Below are 22,817 nucleotides of genomic sequence, written 5' to 3'. Positions count from 1 at the left end.
GTCGAGCGTCCGACTTCGGCTCAGGTCATGATCTCATGGTTCGTGGGTTCAAGACCCGCGTCGGGCTCTGTGCTGACAGCTGGGAGCCTGGAGCCTGCTTCGGATTCTGTGTCTCCCTCTCTCTCTGCCCCTCTCCCACTCATACTCTGTCTCTCTTTCTCTCAAAAATAAACAAACATTTAGAAAAAAAATTTTTTTAATCTAAGTAATCTGGAAAAAGAAAAATCTAAGTAATTCGGGATTTTGAGGATATATTCCTCTCAGGTCTAGTTACTCACCATTAAAAAGTAATGATCCTCAGGTTCAGCTCGAAGGTATTTAAAAATCACTTGTTCCATGAACCTTTCCATTAGATCCCAGTCTTCAATTATTCCATGTCTTATTGGCCACTACAGCAAGAGAAACCAAAATACGTCAGACTTCAGGTCACAACAGTAAGAGTAAGAGTCCAACAACGCCAGCCCAGGACAGACTGGGTTAGAGGGGAAGGCTGCCAGCACAGGGACAGACCTCACTCACCAAAGGAAACAGGCACATGGGCAGAAAGATTAAGCCATGCTCCTGTTTCCACTCTGCAGCCCTTACTCCCAGGTACAAGGAAGTGCGTTAACAATGCGTAACAGATGGGACACCTGAGGGGGCTCAGTCGGTTGAGAGCCCGACTTCGGCTCAGGTCATGATCTCACGGTTCGTGGGTTCAAGCCCCACATTGGGCTCTGTGCTGACAGCTCAGAGCCTGGAGCCTGCTTCGGATTCTGTGTCTCCCTCGCTCTCTGCCCCTCCCCCACTTGTGCTCTGTCTCTCTCTCTCTCTCAAAAATAAATAAAATGTAAACAAAAATTTTAAATACCCCCTTCAAAAACAACAAAACTGGGGCACCTGGGTGTCTCAGTCAGTTAAGTGTCTGACTCTTGGTTTCTGATCAGGTCACGATCTCACATTTTGTGAGTTCAAGCCCCACACCAGGCTCCGTCAGCACAGAGCCTGCTTGGAATTCTCTCTCTCCCTCACTCTCTGTCCCTCCCCCACACTTGCGCGCGTGCGTGTGCACACACATGAGTACTCTCTCAAAAATAAACTTTAAAACAAATTTTTTTTAAATAAAATTAAGAAAGAAACTTTTTAAACATAAAAATAAAAATACATCCCTTAACTCCTAAGTACAGTTTCTAGACCATCTGCCATTCTGCACTCTCCCTTCTACTGTTCTGTTCTCGGCTCCACACTAAAGCAGCAAGTCCCTAAGGGGAGCTCACCTTTGTGGCATACGTGGGCTTATCTATGGCCTCGTCCCCTATGAAAAAGTCCAGGTCATCGACTCCTCTCAACACCCTCCTCTGGGCTTGGTCAACTACCTTTGCCGACTCCCTGATGGCAATACCTTAAAAAAAAAAAAAAAAGCACAAAGATTTCCATCACTATTCATATTTATTTGAATGATCAAGAAAGGATCATATAATCCCCATGTATGTACAAGTATTTTCAATGTTAGGGTTTTATATGGGGTGGGGTGTTCCTAGAAAAGACACTATCAACGAGTACGTAAAATACAGAAACAGCTTTTATGTTGCAGTATTATTTTCAGAATAGTACAAAGGAACTTAGCTGATCTGCTTTTAATGCTGACAGAAGCTATATCACTATATTTCTCAATTTCATCTGGAAAAATCTCACAAGACAATAAATGAAACGCCCTTGGGGTATGTATCAATAGGTTCCAAATTTGAAAATACAATATAGGAGACAAATTAAAAATATAATACAAAAAAGAAGAGTAAACTGAAAAATAACACCTATACACTCTCCAGTCCTTTTTTAAATAAAACTCTGCATCAGACAGATTTAAAATATATTCTTTTAATCTTGTTATAGGAAAAAAACTGACTTCACTCAAAGAAACAACTAGGAGGCTGATGGCTAATATCCATCACAAAAAAGAAAAGTACAATAATCAAACAACTGTATTATGTAAAAATGCCAATGGCTTTCTGAAACATCATTTTAATAAGGGGTTAACCATGACGTTTGAGAGTATACTTAGTAAAAATCACATAAAACTTCACTACAGAATTTAATATTTAATGAAATGTGGAAGCTTCACAAAGATAAAATTTTCCATTTACACTCCTAACCCTTGGTCATACTCCGAGCTCCCATAAACTCACCTTCATCAAATTTATCCCAAAACAAATTAGCAGACACATGAACGTATTTTTTAGAGCAGATCATCTGAAACCCCCAAATCATTACGAATGAAGGGTCGCAACAGTCACACGGGTGAATGTGAACCCTGTTTGTGAGAAAGGTGTCTTGCAGCGACAGGGGCAAGGGGTAAAAAGGAGGAGTCCGGAGTAGAAGTCACTCTGTCCACCTCTTCTCACTCCATCCAGCTCACTGCCACACTTAGACTCAAAGCCTTCCAGTTACAAAAGGTGGCACAAATCTAGGGGACGGGATTTCTGCAGAATTCAAGGAGCACGTATGGCGTGGAAATGCTGGAGACAAAGCCCAGCAAGCAGTCAGAGGTGGTGAGCATGTCCAGAGCCCTGAAGCTGGTCACAGGGCAGAAAAGTCTGCTGGGCCCTAAACAACTGAAGCAATCTACAGAAACAAAACCACCTCTGAAAACTGAGCAGGCCACTCAATGGCACACTGACAAGCATCACACAGGATCATCTGACGCACACGTCACGCACACAGAGGGCCCCTGGCAGCACGGCTCGCAGCAGACCGCAAGGTCCTCGCACAGGGTGCCAGTGTGAGTGACAGATTCTATCCTCTGGGCAAGATCAAACTTAATTATGCATGAATTTATAATTAAACTGCCAAGTCAAAATAAAAGATTGTGAAGACACAGGGCAAAAAAATTCTGCGATTCATTCCATCATTCAACTTTGCCAAGAATTTGGGGGCAACATATTAACCAGAAGAAAAATCATCACCCTGGGGTGCCTGGGTGGCTTGGTCAGTTAAGCATCCAACTTTGGCTCAGGTCATGATTTCATGGTTTGTGTGCTCGAGTCCCTGCATCAGGCTCTGCACTGTTAGTACAGAGCGTGTGTGGAATCTCTCTGTCTGTCTGCTCCCCCCCACTCACTTGCATGCATGCACTCTCTCAAAACAAATAAACTTAATTCAAAAAAAAAAAAAAAAGAAAGAAAAGAAAAATCACCACCTTGAAGAAAAAATACTAAACTTAGTGAGGTGACACTACCACACTCAGAAATACAAATGAAAACCAAGTTAATCCTATCCCTCCCAAAAAGGTAATCAAAGTACTCTGGCCCCAAATCATGGCAGATGTATGTTTTAGTGGCCATGAGAAATAAGAAAAACACAAAACAAAACAAAACAAAACAAAACAAAACAAAACAAAACAAAAACAAAGTATACTTCTTTTAACTATTACTACCTATTATACATGAAGCAACTGAATCCACGAAACAGAGTAAAGGCACATAGAGCTTATCTTCAAACTCTTTTGCGTAAGCCTATGAAAAGCAAGAATTGGTCCACACGGTCCTTATGAAGATGATGGAGAAATGCGCCTAAGAGAGCAGCTATCAAAGACCATCTATGAGCTTTCACAGGCTACAGGACTCCTCACAGAGAAAGGGTCCGTGCCACCCCAGCAGCGATCTCCAACCCACCGCCACATACAGTAACAGGTGTCAACACAGGTGACACTGAGATGGGAAGGACAATGAATAGAACAGATAATGGAGTCAGCGGCGAAACATTCCAACTGGTTACACACAGGTGGCATCTCCACGCGATGGAATATCAGGAGGCCACGAAAAAGAAGCCAGCAGGTGTTCATATACCAATCTAGAAGGATGACTAAGGTGTAGCGCCTTGACAAAAACACAAGGTGCGGAGCAGTGTACGTGAGATGCCACCACTGTGTGAAAACAGATGCCTGTGTGTATCTGCTGGGATTTGCGGAGCATCTCAGGAAGGAAACACAAGGAACCAGGGAGAGGGGAAGTGGGTGGGAAAGAGTCAATTTTCACTGCGTCCTATTATACCATTTAACTTCTATGGCAGACGAATATATTTTCTACTCAGAGTTAATTACATTTGGGCTTCCGCTTCTGCAAGGACAGAGTTAACCTAGTTTTCCTGCTGCTCTAAGTACAGCCACAACCCGGGGACTTTCTAGAAGAAAGAAACACAGAGGCCAGAAGGTAAAGAGCGGACAGATTGGCTGGGGACCACAGGACTCCGGGAACAACACAGCCGTGAGTCTCCTGGGTCTTCTTTTTGTCTCCTGTAGCCCATACTGGTTACCCTAGAAACACCGATGAGCTCAAAACAAAAAGGGTGTACCCCCAAAAGCCTGCTACCTGCAACCAAAGAAGATAAAGGGGGCAGTCTAAACAATACCTGCTTAACTCCAGTCAAACACCTCAGGAAAACCACCCCTCCTCCTCAGTGCGAAAGCTGAACGTCCACCCCACCCAGCGGGATCAATCTGTCCCCTCTGCTCTCACACTGGGCTTTCGTCACAGGAGGCCGAGTAGCAAGTCAGGACTGCCACCACCACCAGCAGTAACAAGGCACCCCTGTCCCTCCCGGCCAGAAGGCTACTTGCTTAGGCCTAATGCGGAGGCTGAACTCCCACCCACAATGAGCAGTAACATGGAGCCTTTCCCCACCCAGTGTCAACAAAGGCCAAGAGGAGACCTTGAACTTCAACCCCAAACTGGCATTAACAAGGGGCATCCCCCTTTCCTTACTGGAGCTGTATCAGAAATAACCTGCTGAAACATCAGATTTACACAAGATCCAGAATCTCAGACTATCTAAAATAGTTTAGATAGTTTAGGGGCGCCTGGGTGACTCAGTTGGTTAAGCTTCCGACTTCAGCTCAGGTCATGATCTCACGGTTCATATGGTTCATGAGTTCGAGCCCCACGTCGGGCTCTGTGCTGACAGCTCAAAGCATGGAGACTGCTTCGGATTCTGTGTCTCCTTCTAATCTCTCTGCCCCTCCCCCCACCAAAAAAATAAACATTTTTTAAAAATTTTTTTAAATGTTCAGGTTTCAATAAAAACAATCCCTCACCACAGCAAGAACCAGAAATATCTCAACCGAAATGAGAAAAGACAATCAACAGATGCCCACCCCAAGACGACACAGATAACAGAATCATTAAGCAAGATTTTAGGAGCAATCATACGATGCGTCAATCTACAAACACACTTGAAACAATGGAAAATACAAGAAAGTCTCAGCAAAGAAGCACAAAGTGAAAGCAAGGATAGAAGACAGAGACAAAACTGCATGGAAATTTTGGAACTAAAAATATACAATACCTGAAATAAAAATCTCGGTGGATTAGTTCAACAGCAGGAAAGGACAGAGAAAAGAATCACTGATCTTGAAGATATAACAATAGAAGTTACCCAGCCTGAACAACAAAGAAAACAGATTGAAAAGCAAATGAACTGGGCCTCAGGGACATGTAGGATATATAATAAAAGCGCTAACATTCATGCATTCCAAGTCCCAGAAGGAGAGGAAAAAGGAAAAAGTATTCAAAGAAATAATGGCTAAAAATCTGCCAAATTTGACTAAAAAAGAAATAAGCCTACAGATTCAACACTGAACAAACCCCAAACAGGATAAACCCAAAGAAATCCATGCCAAGATACATTACAGCCAAACTTCTAAAAACTGAAGACCAGAGAAAAAATTCTAAAAGCCTCCAACAAATTTCTCATCAGAAATCAGGGCACCCAGAAAGAAATGGTACGTTTTTCAAGTGTTGAGAACTGTCCACTCGGAATTCTAAATTCAGCCCAAATATCCCCAAAAATGCAGAGCAAATCAAGACATTCGTAAACAAAAGCTAACAGAATTTGTCATCAGCATACCAACTCTTAAAAAATGGCTCGGAAAGTTTTCTAAATGGAGAGGAAATTATAAAAGTAGGAATCTTGGGAGGCGCCTGGGTGGCTCAGCCAGTTAAGCCTCTGACTTCGGCTCAGGTCACGATCTTGCCGTTCCCAAGTTCGAGTCCCGCGTCGGGCTCTGTGCTGACAGCTCAGAGCCTGGAGCCTGTTTCAGATTCTGTCCCCCTCTCTCTCTCTCTGCCTCTCCCCCACCTGTGCTCTGTCTCTCCCTCTCTCAAAAATAAATAAACATTAAAAAAAACTAAAGACAAAAAAGAAGAAGGAATCTTGGAACATCAGGAGGGAAGAAACACAGCAAGAGCAAAAATAAGCATAATTACTTTCCTTCTCCTCTTGAGTTTTCTAAATTATGTTTGGCAGTTATAGCAAAAATTGTAACACTGATGTCCTTCTCAATGTACGTAGAAGAAATATTCAAGACAATTATATCAGAAATGTGGAGCCTTTCACTCAGACTGGTAAGGTGTTAACATAGGAGACTAAGAAAAGTTATGTACAGGAAACGTAATAGACCAGCCACTGAGATGCTACATAAAGAGATGCACTTGGGGCACCTGGATGGCTCAGTCGGTTGAGTGTCTGACTTCGGCTCAGGTCATGATCTCACAGTCCGTGAGTTCAAGCCCCGCGTCAGGCCCTGTGCTGACAGCTTGGAGCCTGGGGCCTGCTTCGGATACTGTGTGTCCCTCTCTCTCTGCCCCTCCCCTGCTTGTGCTCTGTCTCTCTCACTCACAAAAATGAATAAATGCTAAAAAATAAAAAATAAAAAGAGATGCACTCAAAAACACAATACATAAATCAAAATAAAATCCTAAAAAAAATGCTCAAATAATCCCCAGGAACTCAGGTAGAACAAAACAAAGGAATAAAAAAAAGAACAAGCAGAAAAAGCACTAATCAATAATTACAATAAATTATGTGATCTAAATACACTAATGAAAAGACAGAGATTGGCAGAGTGGATTAAAAGAACCTGACTCTTGGGGCGCCTGGGTGGCGCAGTCGGTTAAGCGTCCGACTTCAGCCAGGTCACGATCTCGCGGTCCGGGAGTTCGAGCCCCGCGTCAGGCTCTGGGCTGATGGCTCAGAGCCTGGAGCATGTTTCCGATTCTGTGTCTCCCTCTCTCTCTGCCCTTCCCCGTTCATGCTCTGTCTCTCTCTGTCCCAAAAATAAATAAATGTTGAAAAAAAAAATTAAAAAAAAAAAAAAGAACCTGACTCTTCACAGGGCACCTGGGTGGCTCAGTCCATCAAGCTTCTGACTTCGGCTCAGGTCATGATCTCAGAGCCTGTGAGTTTGAGCCCCACATCGGACTCTGTGCTGACAGATCAGAGCTTACAGTCTGCTTCAGATTCTGTGTCTCCCTCTCTCTCTGCCCTTCCCCTGCTTGCACTGTCTCTCTCCCTCTCTCAAAAGTGAATAAAAACGTTAAAAAAAAAAAAAAAGAAAAAGAAAAAGAACCTGATTCTTCAAATATAAGGATATATGTAGGTTGAAAGTAAAAAGATGGAAAAAGATATCCACACAAATGTTAATCAAAGAAAGCATGATTGGCTATATTGCCATCAGAAAAAGTAAATTTTATAACAAAGAAAGAAAAAATTGAAAAGAACATTAAAAAAGATAAAGGGTCAGTCCATCAAGAAGACACCGCAATCCTAAATGTGCACGTAACAAAGAATGGAAGTGCAAAGTCTGGAGACAAAAACTGATGAGAAAAACAGACGAACCCACAATTAGAGCTGCAGACCTCAATGCCTCTCTCAACAACTGATAGAAGGACAAAAGAGCTCAACAATACCATCAACCTACGGGAGCCAACCAACATATACAGAATACTCTACCCAAAGAGAACAGAGTATATACTGTTTACAAGTGCCCGTGGAACCAAAATAAACCTTATACGGGGCCATAAAAGAAACCTTGATAATTTTATAATCACTGTAAAACCATACAGTCAGTTGGTTGTACGGGTTGGCTCAGTCAGTGGCTCAGTCGGTTAAGTGTCTGACTCTTCATTTCTGCTCAGGTCATGATCACACAGTCATTGAGATCGAGCCCCACATCGGGGTCCACACTGAGCAAGGAGCCTGCTTGGGATTCTCTCTCTCTCTCTCTCTCTCTGCCGCTCACCCACTTGTACACATGCACCCTCTCACTCTCTCAAAATAAACTGTAAAGAATAAATAATTTTATAAGAGTTAAACTCATACAGAGTATGCTTTTTGACTACAATAGAATAAACCCAAAAATCAATGACAGAAAGGTTACCAGGAAAATCCCACAAACATCTGGAAGTTGAACAATGCAGTTCTAAATGTGTCAAAGAGGAAATCTCAGGGAAGTTTTTAAAATACATGAATGGAATGGAAACAAAAATACAAACAAATATCAAAATGTGTTGGACACTGCAAAAGCAGTGATAACTGGGAAAATTTTAACACTAAAAGTTTACATTAGAAAACAGAAAAACTCTCTGGGATGCCTTGGGTGGCTCAGTTGGTTCAGCCTCCCTCTCTCTCTGCCCCTCCCCCATTCACACTCCATGTCTGTCTGTCTGTCTCTCTCTCCCAAAAATAAACATTAGAAAAAAATTTTTAACTAAAAAAAAAAGAGAGAGTCTCAAATCAATAATCTATGTTCCCACCTTAAGAACCTAGAAAAAGAAGAGCAAAACAAAACCCAAAGCAAGAAAGAAGGATGAGAGCAGAAATCAATGAAATTTAAAACAGAAAAACAGAGAAAACCAATGAATCTAAAAGCTGGTGTAACAAAAGTTAAACCTTTTGCTCTGCAGAAGACCCTATGAAGAAGATGGAAAGAGAAGCTCACAACGGGAGAAATTGTTTGCAAACCATATATTTGACAAAGGACTCGTTATTTAGTATATATAAAGAACTCTCAAAACCTCACAGTAAAAATGTAACAATTAGAAAATGAGCAAAATACATAAAGAGACATTTAATAGAAGAGGATTCTCAGATGGAAAATAAGCACATGAAAAGATGTTCAACACCACTGGCCATTACAGAAATGAAGATTCAGACCATGATGAGATACAACTACACACTTACGAGAAGAGCTAAAATAAAAAAAAACTGTGACAACACCAAATGCTGGCAAGGATGCAGTGACACCGGCTCTCTCATACACAGCTGGTAGAAATGTAAAATGGTACAGCCACTATGGGAAATACTTTGGCAATTTCTTTTTTTTTAAATATTTTTTTTCAACGTTTATTTATTTTTTGGGACAGAGAGAGACAGAGTATGAACGGGGGAGGGGCAGAGAGAGAGGGAGACACAGAATCGGAAACATGCTCCAGGCTCTGAGCCGTCAGCCCAGAGCCCGACGCAGGGCTCGAACTCACGGACCGCGAGATCGTGACCTGGCTGAAGTCGGACGTCCAACCGACTGCGCCACCCAGGCGCCCCGTCAATTTCTTAATAATACTAAACATAAACTTGCCATACAATGCAGCAACTGCACTACACAGTATTTATCTAGAGAAAGGAAAAATTATGTCCGCACAAAAACCTGTACACAATTTTCATAGCAGCTGTATTTATAATAGCTACAAAGCGGAAATAATCAAGAAGTCCTTCAGTACATGAATGTTTAAACAAACTGGTACATGCATACATTGAAATACGACTCAAATAAAAAAAGAAACTATCGGGGCGCTTGGGTGGCTCGGTCGGTTAAGCATCCGACTTCAGCTCAGGTCACAATCTCACGGTCCGTGAGTTCGAGCCCCACGTCGGGCTCTGGGCTGATGGCCCAGAGCCTGGAGCCTGCTTCCGATTCTGTGTCTCCCTCTCTCTCTGCTCCTCCCCCGTTCATGCTCTGTCTCTCTCTGTCTCAAAAATAAATAAACGTTAAAAAAAAAAAAAAAGAAACTATCTGTCAATACTACATACAACAACTCAGATGGATCTGAAGGGCATTATGCCAAGTGAAAAAGCCAATCACAAAGGACATAGCCTGGATGGTTCCAGTTATAAAACATTCTCAAAAAAAACCCCCACAAAATTATGGAGATAGAAACAGATTAGTAGTTGCCAAAGGTTAGGAATGGTGGGGAGGAAAGTCAAGTATAGTTATAAAGAAACAGCTCAGGAGAGACTGTTGTGGTGATATGATGGTTCCACATCTTGACTGTAGTGGTAATCACAGGAATCTACACATGGAATAAAAGGACACAGAACTACACACACACACAGACACAGACAGACACACACACACACACACACACACACACACACACACTGCACCAATTTCCATTTCCTGGCTTTAATGCTATAGTGTAACCATGTAAGATGTAGCCCTGGATGAAACAGGGAGAAGGGTACACATGTCTCTCCAAGCTATCTCTTACACTGCCTATGAATCTACAATTATCTCAAAATAACATATTTGAAGACAAATATAGTTTGTAAATTATTTAAACAAATTAAAAAATAAACCCCCTCAGTTAGCTTAATGACGAACCAAAACTCATAAGATTAAACTTAGTAAAGAAATATGTAAAAGTTCTGCAGGTTAAAAAAACTATAGGAGTATAGAATGTGGGTAACCAGAAGAAACAGATTATTTTCCAAATGTTAAAAGGTCATCTGAGGGTAATCTAGGGAAGATTATCAGAAAGGTGCTCAAAACTTACATATAAATTCTAGATCTTAGGAACATTTACTACAGTAATTACCAGACAACAGTAATTTCTTAATTAATACATCCAGTATATTTCCCAAAAGAATGTCATATATTTGATGAAACCTTCAAGAAATAATAATTCCTATCTTACTTACTGTTCTAAAGAACAGAAAAGAAAGCTGAAAAACTCATCTCCAAAAGCCAGTCTAATTTTGATATTCAAACCAGACAAAAATGTACAAGAAAGATAAATTATAGAGTAATCGCACTTTTAAACACTGATGCAAAAACCCAAATAAATATTTGCAAATACAATTCAACATGTAGTTGGTATTTCATAACCAAGTAGGGTTTATCTCAAGAATGAAATAAATGACTGTTTAATACTTGAAAATATATTAATGTAATTCATCGTATTATAGGACCTTAACTGTCCAAAACCATATGATCAGCTCTCAGTAAACTAGAAATAGAAAGGGCACTGTATTAACCTGAAAAAAGCATTTCCACAAAAACCAGGAGCAATGACTAGTGGCACACTAAAATCACTGTGTTTAAAATCAGACTAACAAAAGCACCCACTACCTCCAGCTCTAGTCACTCCAGCAGGAGAAGTTCTAGCCGGTACAAAAGACCAAAAAAGATATATATAAAATATTGAGATTGAAAGGGACAACCATTACTTGCAGTTAATAGTCTGAATAGAAAACTTACAAGAATCTGCAAGCTAATAGAACAAATAAGAGAAGCAGGGTTGCTGGATTAATAAACAAAAAAACTCAATAGCATTTCTACATGCTAGCAATTACTAGTTAGAAAATGTACTTTCAGAAAATTCACAAAAGCAACAAACACATAAGGGTACCTACAGTTAAATCTAGTAAAAGGTGTATGAGCTTTATGAAGTCTATTACAAAAACATTACTGAAAAACACAAAAGCCATTAATAAAGATCATATATACCATATTCATGGATAGAAAAACTCAATTCATAAAGATGTCAAATTCTTCCCCAATTAATCTATAAACTGAATGTGTCTCTAATCAAAACCCCATTACAATTTTTCATAGACCTTAACTAATTTTAAAATCTGTAGTAAAGGGGTGCCTGGGTGGCTCCGTCAGTTAAGCGTCCTACTCTTGATTTCAGCTCAGGTCACGATATCTCTCTCTCTCTCTCTCTCTCTCTCTCTCAAAATAAATAAATAAACATTTTTTTAATAAAATAAAATAAAATCTGTAATAAAAAGTAAGGCCTAAGAATAGCTGAGGTTATTCTGAGAAAAAAAGGGAAGAGGAACCACACCTACCAGATATCAAGACACTGGCTGAAGTAATAACATTTAAGACAGCATGAATTTGGAGTGAAGATAAACAAATGCATAAATGAAACCAAATAAAAACACCAGAAATATTCCCAAGCGTATATGGTACCTCAATATGATTTAAAAGGCATAACAAGTTGGAATGTACTCTTCAATAAATGGTGCTGGGACAAGTGTCCTTCCATTCAGAAAGTAAGTAAAATAACTATCTCACACCATATTCAAAAAGTAAACTCAAAATTGTCGCAGAAGAAAATGCAGAAAGTCCTTATGACTTTGGAGTAGAAATGCATTTTTCAAGATAGAAACAAATTATAAATGGAAAATGCATACTGAATATTTTAACTATATCAAAATTTTACGTGTCTAGATTTAAAAAATCATTTAAAAAGATGCCATAAAATAGAAGACAATATTTGCAACATATTAATATTCAGAGTATACAAAGACAACTCCATAAAACTCCGTAAAAAAGATTTAAAAAAGAATGCAATAGAAAAAATGGGCAAAGATACGAACAGGCAATGAAAGGTGCCCAACCTTACTAGTCATCAGAGAAATGCAAATTTATAAAATGATGCATCGTTTCACATTCGTCAGACTGGCAAAAATTTAAGTCTACCAACATCAACTTTTGTCAAGGCTGTGTGGAAACAAAAACCCTTTACCAGCACCTACGGGAGCTTAACTCAGCACAAGCACTCAGAAGAGCATCCTGACAACAGCTGAGAAGCTGAAGAGGTGCACACCTGCACGATGAAACAACCCCATTTCTCCTCATTTTCTCTTGGGAAACTAGCGCGTGCGCGTAAGGAGAGGTTTACTGCACCATTTTGTGTAACAGAGAAAACTGGAAAATGCCCAAATGAAAAAAAAATTGAGATTCAAATGCTAGGATTCTGATCAAGAACTGTATGTATCAACACTGCTAAATCTTAAAAACCTATTTCCGGGGGGCGGGGTTCTTTATAAAAGGACAATGCTGAAAGTGATTTACAGTATGGGATCATTTAGAAAGGTCTAAGCCGGCAGAACAAGGCCACATACAGTTAAGGAACCCTGTTCCCATAAGGTCAGGAGAGAACACACTGGCCACAGGAAGTTCCCGGCAGAGGAGGGAGAGCAAGAGAGGGGAATGGGCTGGAGGAAAAGGGAGGACCTTGCCCACTCTGATGCATGGGTTTACAGATTTACAGGATGACATCATGTCAGCGTTTGTTCATTCCGAGTGGTGGGTGGGTACACAGGTCTGTGCTACATTATCTTCTGCAACCGTTTTTAGCTGAAATAAATTTTTAAAAACTCTATGCAATAGGGGCGCCTGGGTGGCTCAGTCAGTTACGCGTCCATCCGACTCCTGATTTCGGCTCAGGTCATTCTCTCACGGTTCGTGAGTTCGAGGCCCACATCCAACTCTGCGCTCACAACACGGAGCCTGCTGGGGATTCTCTCTCTCTCCCTCTCTCTCTGCCCCTCCCCAGCTCACTCTCTCTGTCTCCCTCTCTCTCTCAAAAATAAATAAACTTCCAAAAACTTATCTGTAACTATTCCATTAAAAGAAAACCCAAAAACATCTCTGGGCTCAGTCCCCACCTCCCGTGGAGACGCTCCTCCGAGCATGAAGCCTTTCACCTGATGCCAACGGGACCTTCACACCGAACTCCTCCGACGCCGAAGGTCTGACACGTCCTAACTTTCTCCCGACCCCTCCCCGCACCTCCCTCGAGGGCCTTCCACGGACACCATCACCACACACGTCCTCACTCCTCTGCCGGAAACTTTTCAATGACTCTCAATATACTCCGACAACTTAAAGACCAAAAAAAAGGCCGGGAAACCCTCCACTCAAACAATCCTGAACACGCCGCCCAGAAGCGCACGCCGGACACGGGCAGAGCCGCCCGGGAAGAGCCGGGAAGAGCCGGACGGGGCGCGCGGCACCTCGCCCGTCCGCGGGCTCAGGCCTGAGGGAGCCCTTCGGGGAACAACGTGGAAATTCCCGGGTGCGAGATAAAAGTAAAATCCCTCGAGAGAACAGAGTCTGTCGCCATCTGCCCCCCCCCCCCCCCCACCACGTTCCGGGCCACGTTCCCGGCCACTGTCTGCGGAGGGCCGTGACCTCCGGCACGACGAGGGCCCGCACGCGCCCCGCCCACCCAGCGGGCCCCGCCCGTGTCCGCCAGCGTCGTCGGCGAGCTGACGCACATCCGCACGAGCGCCACCTCTTCTCTGCGGGTGCCACTTCGGCACGTGCGTGCGTCTCGAACTTCACCCTGTGGACGGAGCCTCTAGAGCCGGAAAAATGATTCAGCTCCCGGAACGAAGACGAGCAGGAAAGCCGACAGCCCCGGGCGACCGAGGCCCTCCACCCAACCCAGCATCCTCACCGGGCCCCCAAATCTTGTCACCCCCGCCTCCCGGGGCTTCTCCATCCCTTGCAACGGACTCAGCCGACGATATAGCTGTGGCTTTCCTCCCGCTTCTCCGACTTTCTATGCTCTTTCTAGCTTCTGCTACTGTGAAGGTTCTGAAAGCACCAATCTGAGAGCCGCCTTGCTGTCTGGCGGCGAATGAAATCCCGCTAATAACTGACTTCAGTTCTCCCCCCTGTTGATGCTGACGGTTTGAACGGGCCAGCCGGCTGAACGCTGCTGGCAGTTTGAAACGGCAACGCATTAAAGCAGGAGGTGCAAGGTCAGCCTTTCAGAGCCGTGGCACTTAGCAAGGTTAAAATCCAATCTGCTTTGAAAAGTCAGAACGTCCGATTTATCAATCCAACATGGAACGATCGAGTTCCGGGGCATTCGCAATAATAAAATTCTCAAAGGACTGACCTAGCCTACAAAGCGCCAGACGTGATGGACCTGATTACGTCTCCTAAAAATTCATATGTTGAAGCCCTTGCCCCCTGTGTGACTGCGTTCGGACGTGGGGACCGTAAGGAGGTAATAAAAGTTAAATGAGGTCGTAAGGTGGGACTTAATCGAAGAGAACTGTTGTCCTCATAAGAAGAGGAAGAGACCACAGAGATCTCTCTTTCAGTTGTGTGCAGAGAAAAGGCCATGTGGGGACACAGTGAGGAGGTGCTGTCTGAAAACCAGGGAAGGAGGCCTCACTGTGAACCAGTCCTGATGGCCCCTTGATCTGGGACTTCGAGCCTCCATTCTGGGATCAAATACATTTCTGTTATTTAAGACATCACTGTGTGGTATTTTATAACGGCAGCCCCCAGCAAACTAATACACCAAATTATGAATCCTAAATAAAGAACACAGCAGACAAATTGTGCCTGTTATTAAGGACACCCCGCCATGGTACCAGGGTGTTCAGACCTAGAAATCAGATTCGTGATTATACAGCAAGCAAGGAAGGAAGGAGAATGAGGTAAATAACATGTGCTCGAGGAATCTGGGGTACACTTCCTAGTGAGGTGAGTACCCATATACACCAAAAAGGCCTGTGCCTTCCCTGGAATAAACGCTAAGCCTCCTCTCCCCAGGCCTCCTAAGCTGTCCATGTTCCATAATGTTCCATACTGCTGACAAGGGCCTACCCTCACTGGGTCCCTGGCCCCGCACCACCTTACAACTTCTAAGATCACAATTCATCGCACAAGATCTACACTTAGGAGGCAGTGTTTCCCTTCCCCCTGGACTGATACAAGTTAGTCTGGTAAACGGTCTCCAAATAATAACCCGGAATTTAAACAATTTCAGAGAAAAATTCTACCCTAAAAACAACTGACCTGACCTTGGAGGCTCCTGTGGGAAACAAAGAGTGGGTAGGACGTACTCTTGCCAAGATGTGAGAACATTTCTTCTTTTACGTCCATCACTCTCTACTGACCAAAATTTAAACAAAAGCAGACACTCTGAACACAATAAAACAGTCATCAGGCCTCTCGTGTTTTTGGGGTTTTTTTTAAAGGGCATTCAATAGAGTGAACAGTGCAGCACAATGGATGCTCAGTCCACGGAGTCGCTAAGTTAATAAAACTGTACTTACTTAAAATTACAAATGAACCTTAAAGGACCAGATTTCTTCAAGGCAGCTCAGACATTTATGACTGAAGGAAAAGCCCCAGCCAACCACCCAGGCTGAAACTCCAACGATGGTGACAAGGGGCTTTCTCAGAAGAGGACCAAAGGGCCAGAAAGTTGGGGGATTTTAGGCCACAGCTACGGTCTATAGCAATATTCAGGACTCGGTTTCAAAATCAATAACCCTCCCCAGTAACCAGGACAATCTTCTAAAAGCAGATGGCAAGTCAATGAATATGCTTTGGAAAACAGAATCACAATGCCGAGAACCCCGGTCCTTCACACACGTTGAGGGTGGGGCTGTACTTACATGAAGGAATAATGAACTGTGGCTCAGTGTTGCCTGCGTAGCCAAGCTTGGTATACCTAAAAGCACAAAGTCATCAACACAGGTTTAGATAATAATACTGTCCTCTGGATCCCATTAGTGTCTTTTATCATAAGCTCTCCAAGCCCTACAACATCAAGCCTCAAAATATTCACTTGGAAAAAAAAAAAAAAGCTTATGATGACTGAGAATCAAACACTAATTTCAGATAAGCGAGCTGTTATTAAAACATAAAATGTGAAGCTTCTTTCTACTGGCAAAAAATTTTGCACACATGCATTAACACATAAATTACATTTGTGTGTCCCTCATGGCTTTAAATGTGCTTTTACACTCTTTTCCTTTTCACAAAAGTCCTGCAAAGGGAGTAGCCCTTGTCCCTATTTTGCAGATGAGAAAACTGAGGCATTGGGATGTTCGTTCGGCTGCCCTGAGCCAAGCAGCTGGTGAACAGAGAAAGAACCCGAATCTGAATGAGCAGGCTAAACTCCAGAGCTGGCTCTCAGAGAAGCACACTTACTTCTCAAACTTCATGAACTTTTGAAGGGGGGGGGGGGGGCGCACTTAAAAAATGATTATATAATTTTCTTAAAATGTCATGGCATATGTCTAGAAACAGCCACTGCCACCTCCTGAGAATATCTGACAGGAGCATCTCTTTTTCATCTCATTTCAGAACGAGCCCATTTTCTGTCAAGATACTCTGTGTGATGGGTTCCAAAAGTCTTAACTAAAACAAATGCCAAAATACTACTATCTGTTCCAAAAGCATTTGCTAATCCCTTAAATAAAAAAAAAAATTTTTTTTTAAAAAGTGGCAGGGGGGGACCACCACGGAGAACCATCTGCTGGAAGTAAAAAACTGAAAATCGAAAAGACTCACGAGCCCTTCCTTCCTTATTAGCCGACTGTAATGAACAGTAAAGTCTGGACAACTGAGCCATCATCCTGCAGTAACGCTCATAAGGAAGAAAAACACTTCCCAGCAGTGTTGAAAGTCACTTTGTTAATTCATTCCACTTTTATAAATTATTTCAAGATGCTTGATACTAACATTTTTTGATGTGGTACTACATTCCAAATTCTAATAAATTAATTTTATGATTTGTAAATGTATTTTTACCATATGCTAGTTTCACTATTTTTGAACACATAGTGAATGAAGAAGGCGTGGGGAGCCCAAAACGGCAAGTTCGCTCCATTTAAATCACGCCTTACTGCTCAGTCTCCCAAGTTCTTGGTGCCACAGGAACTTGGGTGAGGCTGGGCTCTGAAAACCATCAGGCCATGCCAGAAGTTTCTGGGAGCCATCTGTGGGCCCTCCAGGTTCCGCAAATTACCAGATGCGCAAACCAAGTGGACCCCACTGTAGGGCTCACCAGACCCAGAGCAAGGTTTCAAAGCTGACCCAGACCTGGGGACTTTCCAGAAGGAAAGCAACATATACTGAACTTCAAAAATTCCCAATTCGACCATCATTCTGGAAGTATATTCCAGACAATAAATACAAATGAACTGAATTGCTGACCCAAGGCTAAAGAAACCTAACAAGCAGGTCAGAAATCACTAAAACCCTCAAATTTAAGACTGTGGTTTTTTTTTAAAGGCCACATCACTCACCCATCCCCCCAAAATTATGCAGCTTGCACTCAGATTATCTGCCTGCCCGCGTGGTGAGATTATAGCTTGTATGATGACAGAACGCAGTTCTTTTTCTTGACTGTACCTCCACCCCCAGCACAGTGCCTAGCATGTGGCAGGCACCCCATAAATATCTGCTGAATGAGTTCTTACCCTTGTAAGGAAAGGGATTTACTGCCAAACTGCGGGGGACAGGGGCAGTGTTAGAAAGGGGGGTGCTGAAGGTCAGAAACACAATGTGATGGGCCACATAAAGACCAGGGCCATCGTCTGAGCACAATCTGTCATCTACACGTGAGAAAACACTTGTTTGTGTGATGAAGTTAAGACAAACAAACAACAAACACAGTGAAATGTTAACCTTTATTAAAATGAGGTGAAAGTATCATTTCTATCTGTTCCATTATATTTTGTATTTCTGAAAGTCAACAGAGTGCATTGTATTGGTCAAGACCATGCACTCTGGCACCAGACTGCTTGGATTCAAGTCCCAGCTCTGTTATTTGCCAAATGTGTGACTTTGGGCACGTTGCTCTACCTATCTGTATCTCAGTTTCTCCATCTGTAAAATGGGCATAATAATACAACCTGTTTCCTAGGCTTAGTGAGTTTTATATATAAATAAGGAAGCAGAGAAAGCCCTAGAACAGTGCTACCTATATAAGTTATATTTTTGAGGGGGGTGGGGGAGTGCCTGCATGGTACGAACAGCTTGGATCCTGGAGCCTGCTTCAGATTGTGTCTCCCTCTCTCTCTGCCCCTCCCCTGCTCGCTCAGCTTCACTCTCTCTCGCTCTCTCTCAAAAACAAGTAAACATTAAAAAATAAGAGTAAGTTTTTTGACTGTTATTTTTCTGTGTGTTTGAAATATTTCCTAACTTAAAAGTTTTGAAAAGTTCAGAAAACGCACACAGCATGTTCTGTGGCCTCGTTCAGTCCCTCTGCCGTACGTGACTCTACAGCACAGACACCCCACTTTGCGTTGCGGTGGAAATAAAATGCACAAATGGTAAACCCAGCAGATAGAAGACATCCTTCCACAATTGTGTCTTGTACCCTGAAATCGTGAGCCATGGCCCCGAGAAGCAAAAGGTCAGGCTGCAGAGATGGGCTGGTGCACGTTTAGACCGAAATTCAACTGAATACTGATGATGCCACCAGCACGTGCCCCTCGACAGCAGCTGCAGGTATGCGGAGACCCTGAGGCCACCGTGGTCTCTCAGACAGCACAGCCCTCAAGGGAGGCCTCTGTCATGGAGTCACGCAGGTAACGCAGCATCGGTAACAGTAAGCAAACGACGATTTTCATGACTGAGGCAAACTAACATTAAGATATACTAATATTCAGGGGCACCTGGGTGGCTCAGTCGGTTGAGCGTCCGACTTCAGCTCAGATCATGATCTCACGGTTTGTGGGTTTGAGGCCTGCATCGAGCTCTGTGCTGACAGCTCAGAGCCTGGAGCCTGCTTTCGATTCTGTGTCTCTCTCTGCCCCTCCCAACTCATCTCTCTGTCTCTCTCTCTCTCAAATAAACATCAAAAAAAATTTTTTTAAGACATATTAACATTCTTATGTATAAATAAATTACTATGAGATCCTCCCTTGCCCTCCTACCAAAATTGAAACCATTAAAAACAAAGGCAAAAGTACAAACCATTCAGATCACTTATGGTAACTTAATGCCTTTAGTTTTTCTGTGCTACCCCTTATACAGCATCAAACACACTTGGGGTTTAGTTTCTTTGAATAACCACAATGTAACCAATGTCTAACAAGATTTTTTTAAAGAAACATTCAAATTTCAAATGTTAATAAAATTTTCATCAAGCCAGGCTCATACCAAACTTCAGTGAGAACCTATTATCTAGAACCCAGTACATGTAAGCTAGCAAGTGCTCATTCTAAAACTCCCTCCTAGGACAATCCAGTGATGGACTGGTATGCCCCGTTAGACATGATGTTAGAACAACTCAACTATATAAACAGCAGGACCAAAAAAAAAAAAAAAAAAGATCAGCAAGTAAAACACAACTCTTAAATACGGACCACGTCCCAGACACCATTTATGAAAACAAAGCAGCATTACTTTATTCCCATCAGTGTACTAGCCAGAAACCATGCATGTAGCAGCCATACTCTAAGGATAATGAAGAGGGAGGCAGAAAGCATGAGCCCACCCTCAAAGACCTCCTCAAAATGTTTACCTTTTAGAAACAGGATTTCAAATTGAGTTTTTTGTTGCACCATGGCCTACTTTCTCCGGCAGGCCAGTTTAACATCATCTGGGTAGGCTTCCAGAAAAAACGTAAGAAACACGCTGAACAGATCGCGGAGAAATTTCTAAAATACAAATTCCCAGTGCCTGTCCCAGAACCATTAATGGGAATCTGCAGAGAAGGAGCCTGGACACCTATATTTTGAACATTCCTTGTCCCAACCGCATGGTTCGGATGGTCAACATGCTTAGAAATCACTAGATAATACAAATCACAAAGAACTAAAGAAAAGGAATGACGCTGGGAAGGAGAAGACAAAAATTTACTTGTAAACGGTAATTGCAGACCTGGAATATCTAAAGAAATTAAGTAGAAAATTAAAGGAAATAGGAAATTCGGTAGGATGGCCAGGTATTAAATAAACAGACACAAATCAACAACTTTCCTACCTAACAAGAACAAGTGAGAATCTATGCTGTATGAAGAGATCCTAGTTGCAATGGCAACAATTTACCTTTACTATTACTAAAGGCAATAATATTACCTTTAGGACTAAACTATACAGATAAATGGATAGAGATACAGAGATAGGTAAATGTGTGTGAAGAACTCTCAATATACAAGCAGGCAAATAAATTGAGAAAAGTCTTACTCTTACATGGGAAGAGTAATATTCTTTTAAGAAACATCAAATATCATTGGGGAGCCTGGGTGATTCAGTCGGTTAAGCGTCCGACTTCAGCTCAGGTCATGATCTCACAGTCCGTGAGTTCGAGCCCTGGGTCAGGCTCTGTGCTGACAGCTGAGAGCCTGGAGCCTGCTTCAGATTCTGTCTGTCTGTCTCTCTCTCTCTCTCTCTCAAAAATAAGTAAACATTAAAAAAAAAAAAAAACAAAGAAAGAAAGAAACATCAAATATTAAATCCAGCTACAAACTGACTGCAAGACCATTCAAAATCTGGGCCAATACTGAAGACAGTGGTAGTAAGTTATACACGGGTGACAGTAAAATGTTGAAGAGTCATTATACACACATGTTTCACATTATCTATCAGAACTCTAAATGCATATACCCTACTGTCCAAATGGCACATTTCTGGGAATTTACCCCAATGAAGCACTTTTAGATGTATGCAAAAAAAGACAGGAACAAAAAAATATTCACTGCAGCATTATAATAGCAAAACAACAAAACACTGGAAACACTCAAATGCCATCAATTTGATGTATGAAGTAAATTATAATTCCATAAAATGCTACACAGCCATCAAAAATGAAGATTTATGTTACTGCCATACACAGATAGGCAATGCGGTTTGAAAGAAGGTGCAAAACAGTATATGTTTGTGATGTAAGGGAGTTTAATTGGACTCACAATGCTGGGCTCAAAACACAGCACTATGTTACTTCAGGCAAGTAAGTTAACCCCTCCATACTTTAATTTCTTCATCCGTAAGAGGCAAATGATAATAATCCCCCCTAATGTTAAATATTACCATTTCCAGAAAATATTTCCTAATTCAAAACGTAAAAGGATCCCATTATTTGATAACTTTGTTACTATTAAATGTTATTTGAGGCACAGTAGCCCTCTACGTTTTTCCACATATGACCCTTCAATAATTTTCCGCTACAGCTTTACTACCTTATCAATTTGTGCGGGCCCTTACATATTGAGGATATGAATGCTTGCTCATATACGTCACCAGTTTTTCCCAGTTATACATTTCCTGGAATATAACCATTGACAGTTTAGATGATCAAATCTACCATTTATCTTCCTGAACAACTTCCTGTGTAGTTTCTACTTCGAAAAGTCCCTCACTTTACTAAAATTTCATATGACTCCTCTTCCAGTGCTATGTATGTCTTTTCATCCAAATGGAGAGAGCTATGTCAATCAACTTGTCCCAAATATGTGTACATAAGGAATCAAGACCAACAACTTTTACATTAAAAGCCCTTGGTTTTCTGTTTGAACACGATCTTCCGAAAGGACGGCCAGCATAGCTGAGGTAGGCATTGCTTCCAAAAACGCATAAACTGTGCCACATTCTCAAACTCAATGCCACATCCATGCATCCCCTGACCAGAGACCCTTTCTCACACGGAAACAGAATGAAAAGCTGCATGAAGCAATACCAGTACCACTCTGCCTTTTAAACAAATATGTTCTCTTAGCTCAAACTTCCAAACACCAAATCTCACGCCCAGGCCGACACCGTCCACCCCACCCCTGCCTTCTACCACCTCCCATTCTTACGTATCCTTCCACAGTCTCTTTCTGTCAATACAAAATATCCTCATTTGCCCCAAACATTTTAAACAGCTCTTGGGCACAGCCTCTTTCACTCTTCCGTTAAGCGCCACTATTTTTCCACGGCAGTAACACAGACTTTTCAATTCTGCAGTCAAGAGAATTAATCTGTCAACTCAACATATTTATATATAGTTAAAATTCCTCCTACAACCATGTGTCTAGAGCAGAAGGTGACAATTTAAGCTCAATTAATCTATGTTTAAAAGTGGAAATGTCACATCCTAGAACAGTGTTTTTCAAACCGTATCCTATAGGGAGGTTCTTTTGATTAAGACCCCTTATGAGGTCCAGTCTCAAACCCCAAACTTCAGCCAAAATAGCTCCCCTCCTTTGTAAGGTCTTCAGTTTAAAAAAAAGGGGGGGGGGGGGACCACA

General features: G+C 42.1%; 1 protein-coding gene across 4 annotated transcripts in view; it reads right to left on the bottom strand.

Annotated features, from left to right (window-relative positions):
- The window catches only part of ACTR3B (actin related protein 3B), a 93,307-nt gene that overhangs the window by 58,050 nt on the left and 12,440 nt on the right, over window positions 1-22,817 (bottom strand). For 2 of the 4 annotated variants that reach the window (XM_047096452.1, XM_047096454.1), the window contains exons 2-4: window positions 16,249-16,304; window positions 1,257-1,381; window positions 279-389 (exon numbers count right to left, since the gene is read on the bottom strand). In XM_047096452.1, coding sequence (XP_046952408.1) covers window positions 279-389; window positions 1,257-1,381; window positions 16,249-16,304 — 292 coding nt within the window. The remainder of the gene's footprint in view (window positions 1-278; window positions 390-1,256; window positions 1,382-16,248; window positions 16,305-22,817) is intronic. The other 2 variants (XM_047096457.1, XM_047096455.1) reach the window with 1 other exon arrangement.

This window comes from Lynx rufus, unplaced genomic scaffold (assembly GCF_022079265.1).
Source record: "Lynx rufus isolate CCGP_SWC_20201006 ecotype Redwood Valley unplaced genomic scaffold, mLynRuf1.p SCAF_4, whole genome shotgun sequence".
NCBI lineage: Eukaryota > Metazoa > Chordata > Mammalia > Carnivora > Felidae > Lynx > Lynx rufus.
Note: the sequence above shows the minus strand (reverse complement) of the source record. Positions and strands in the feature narration are given on the sequence as shown.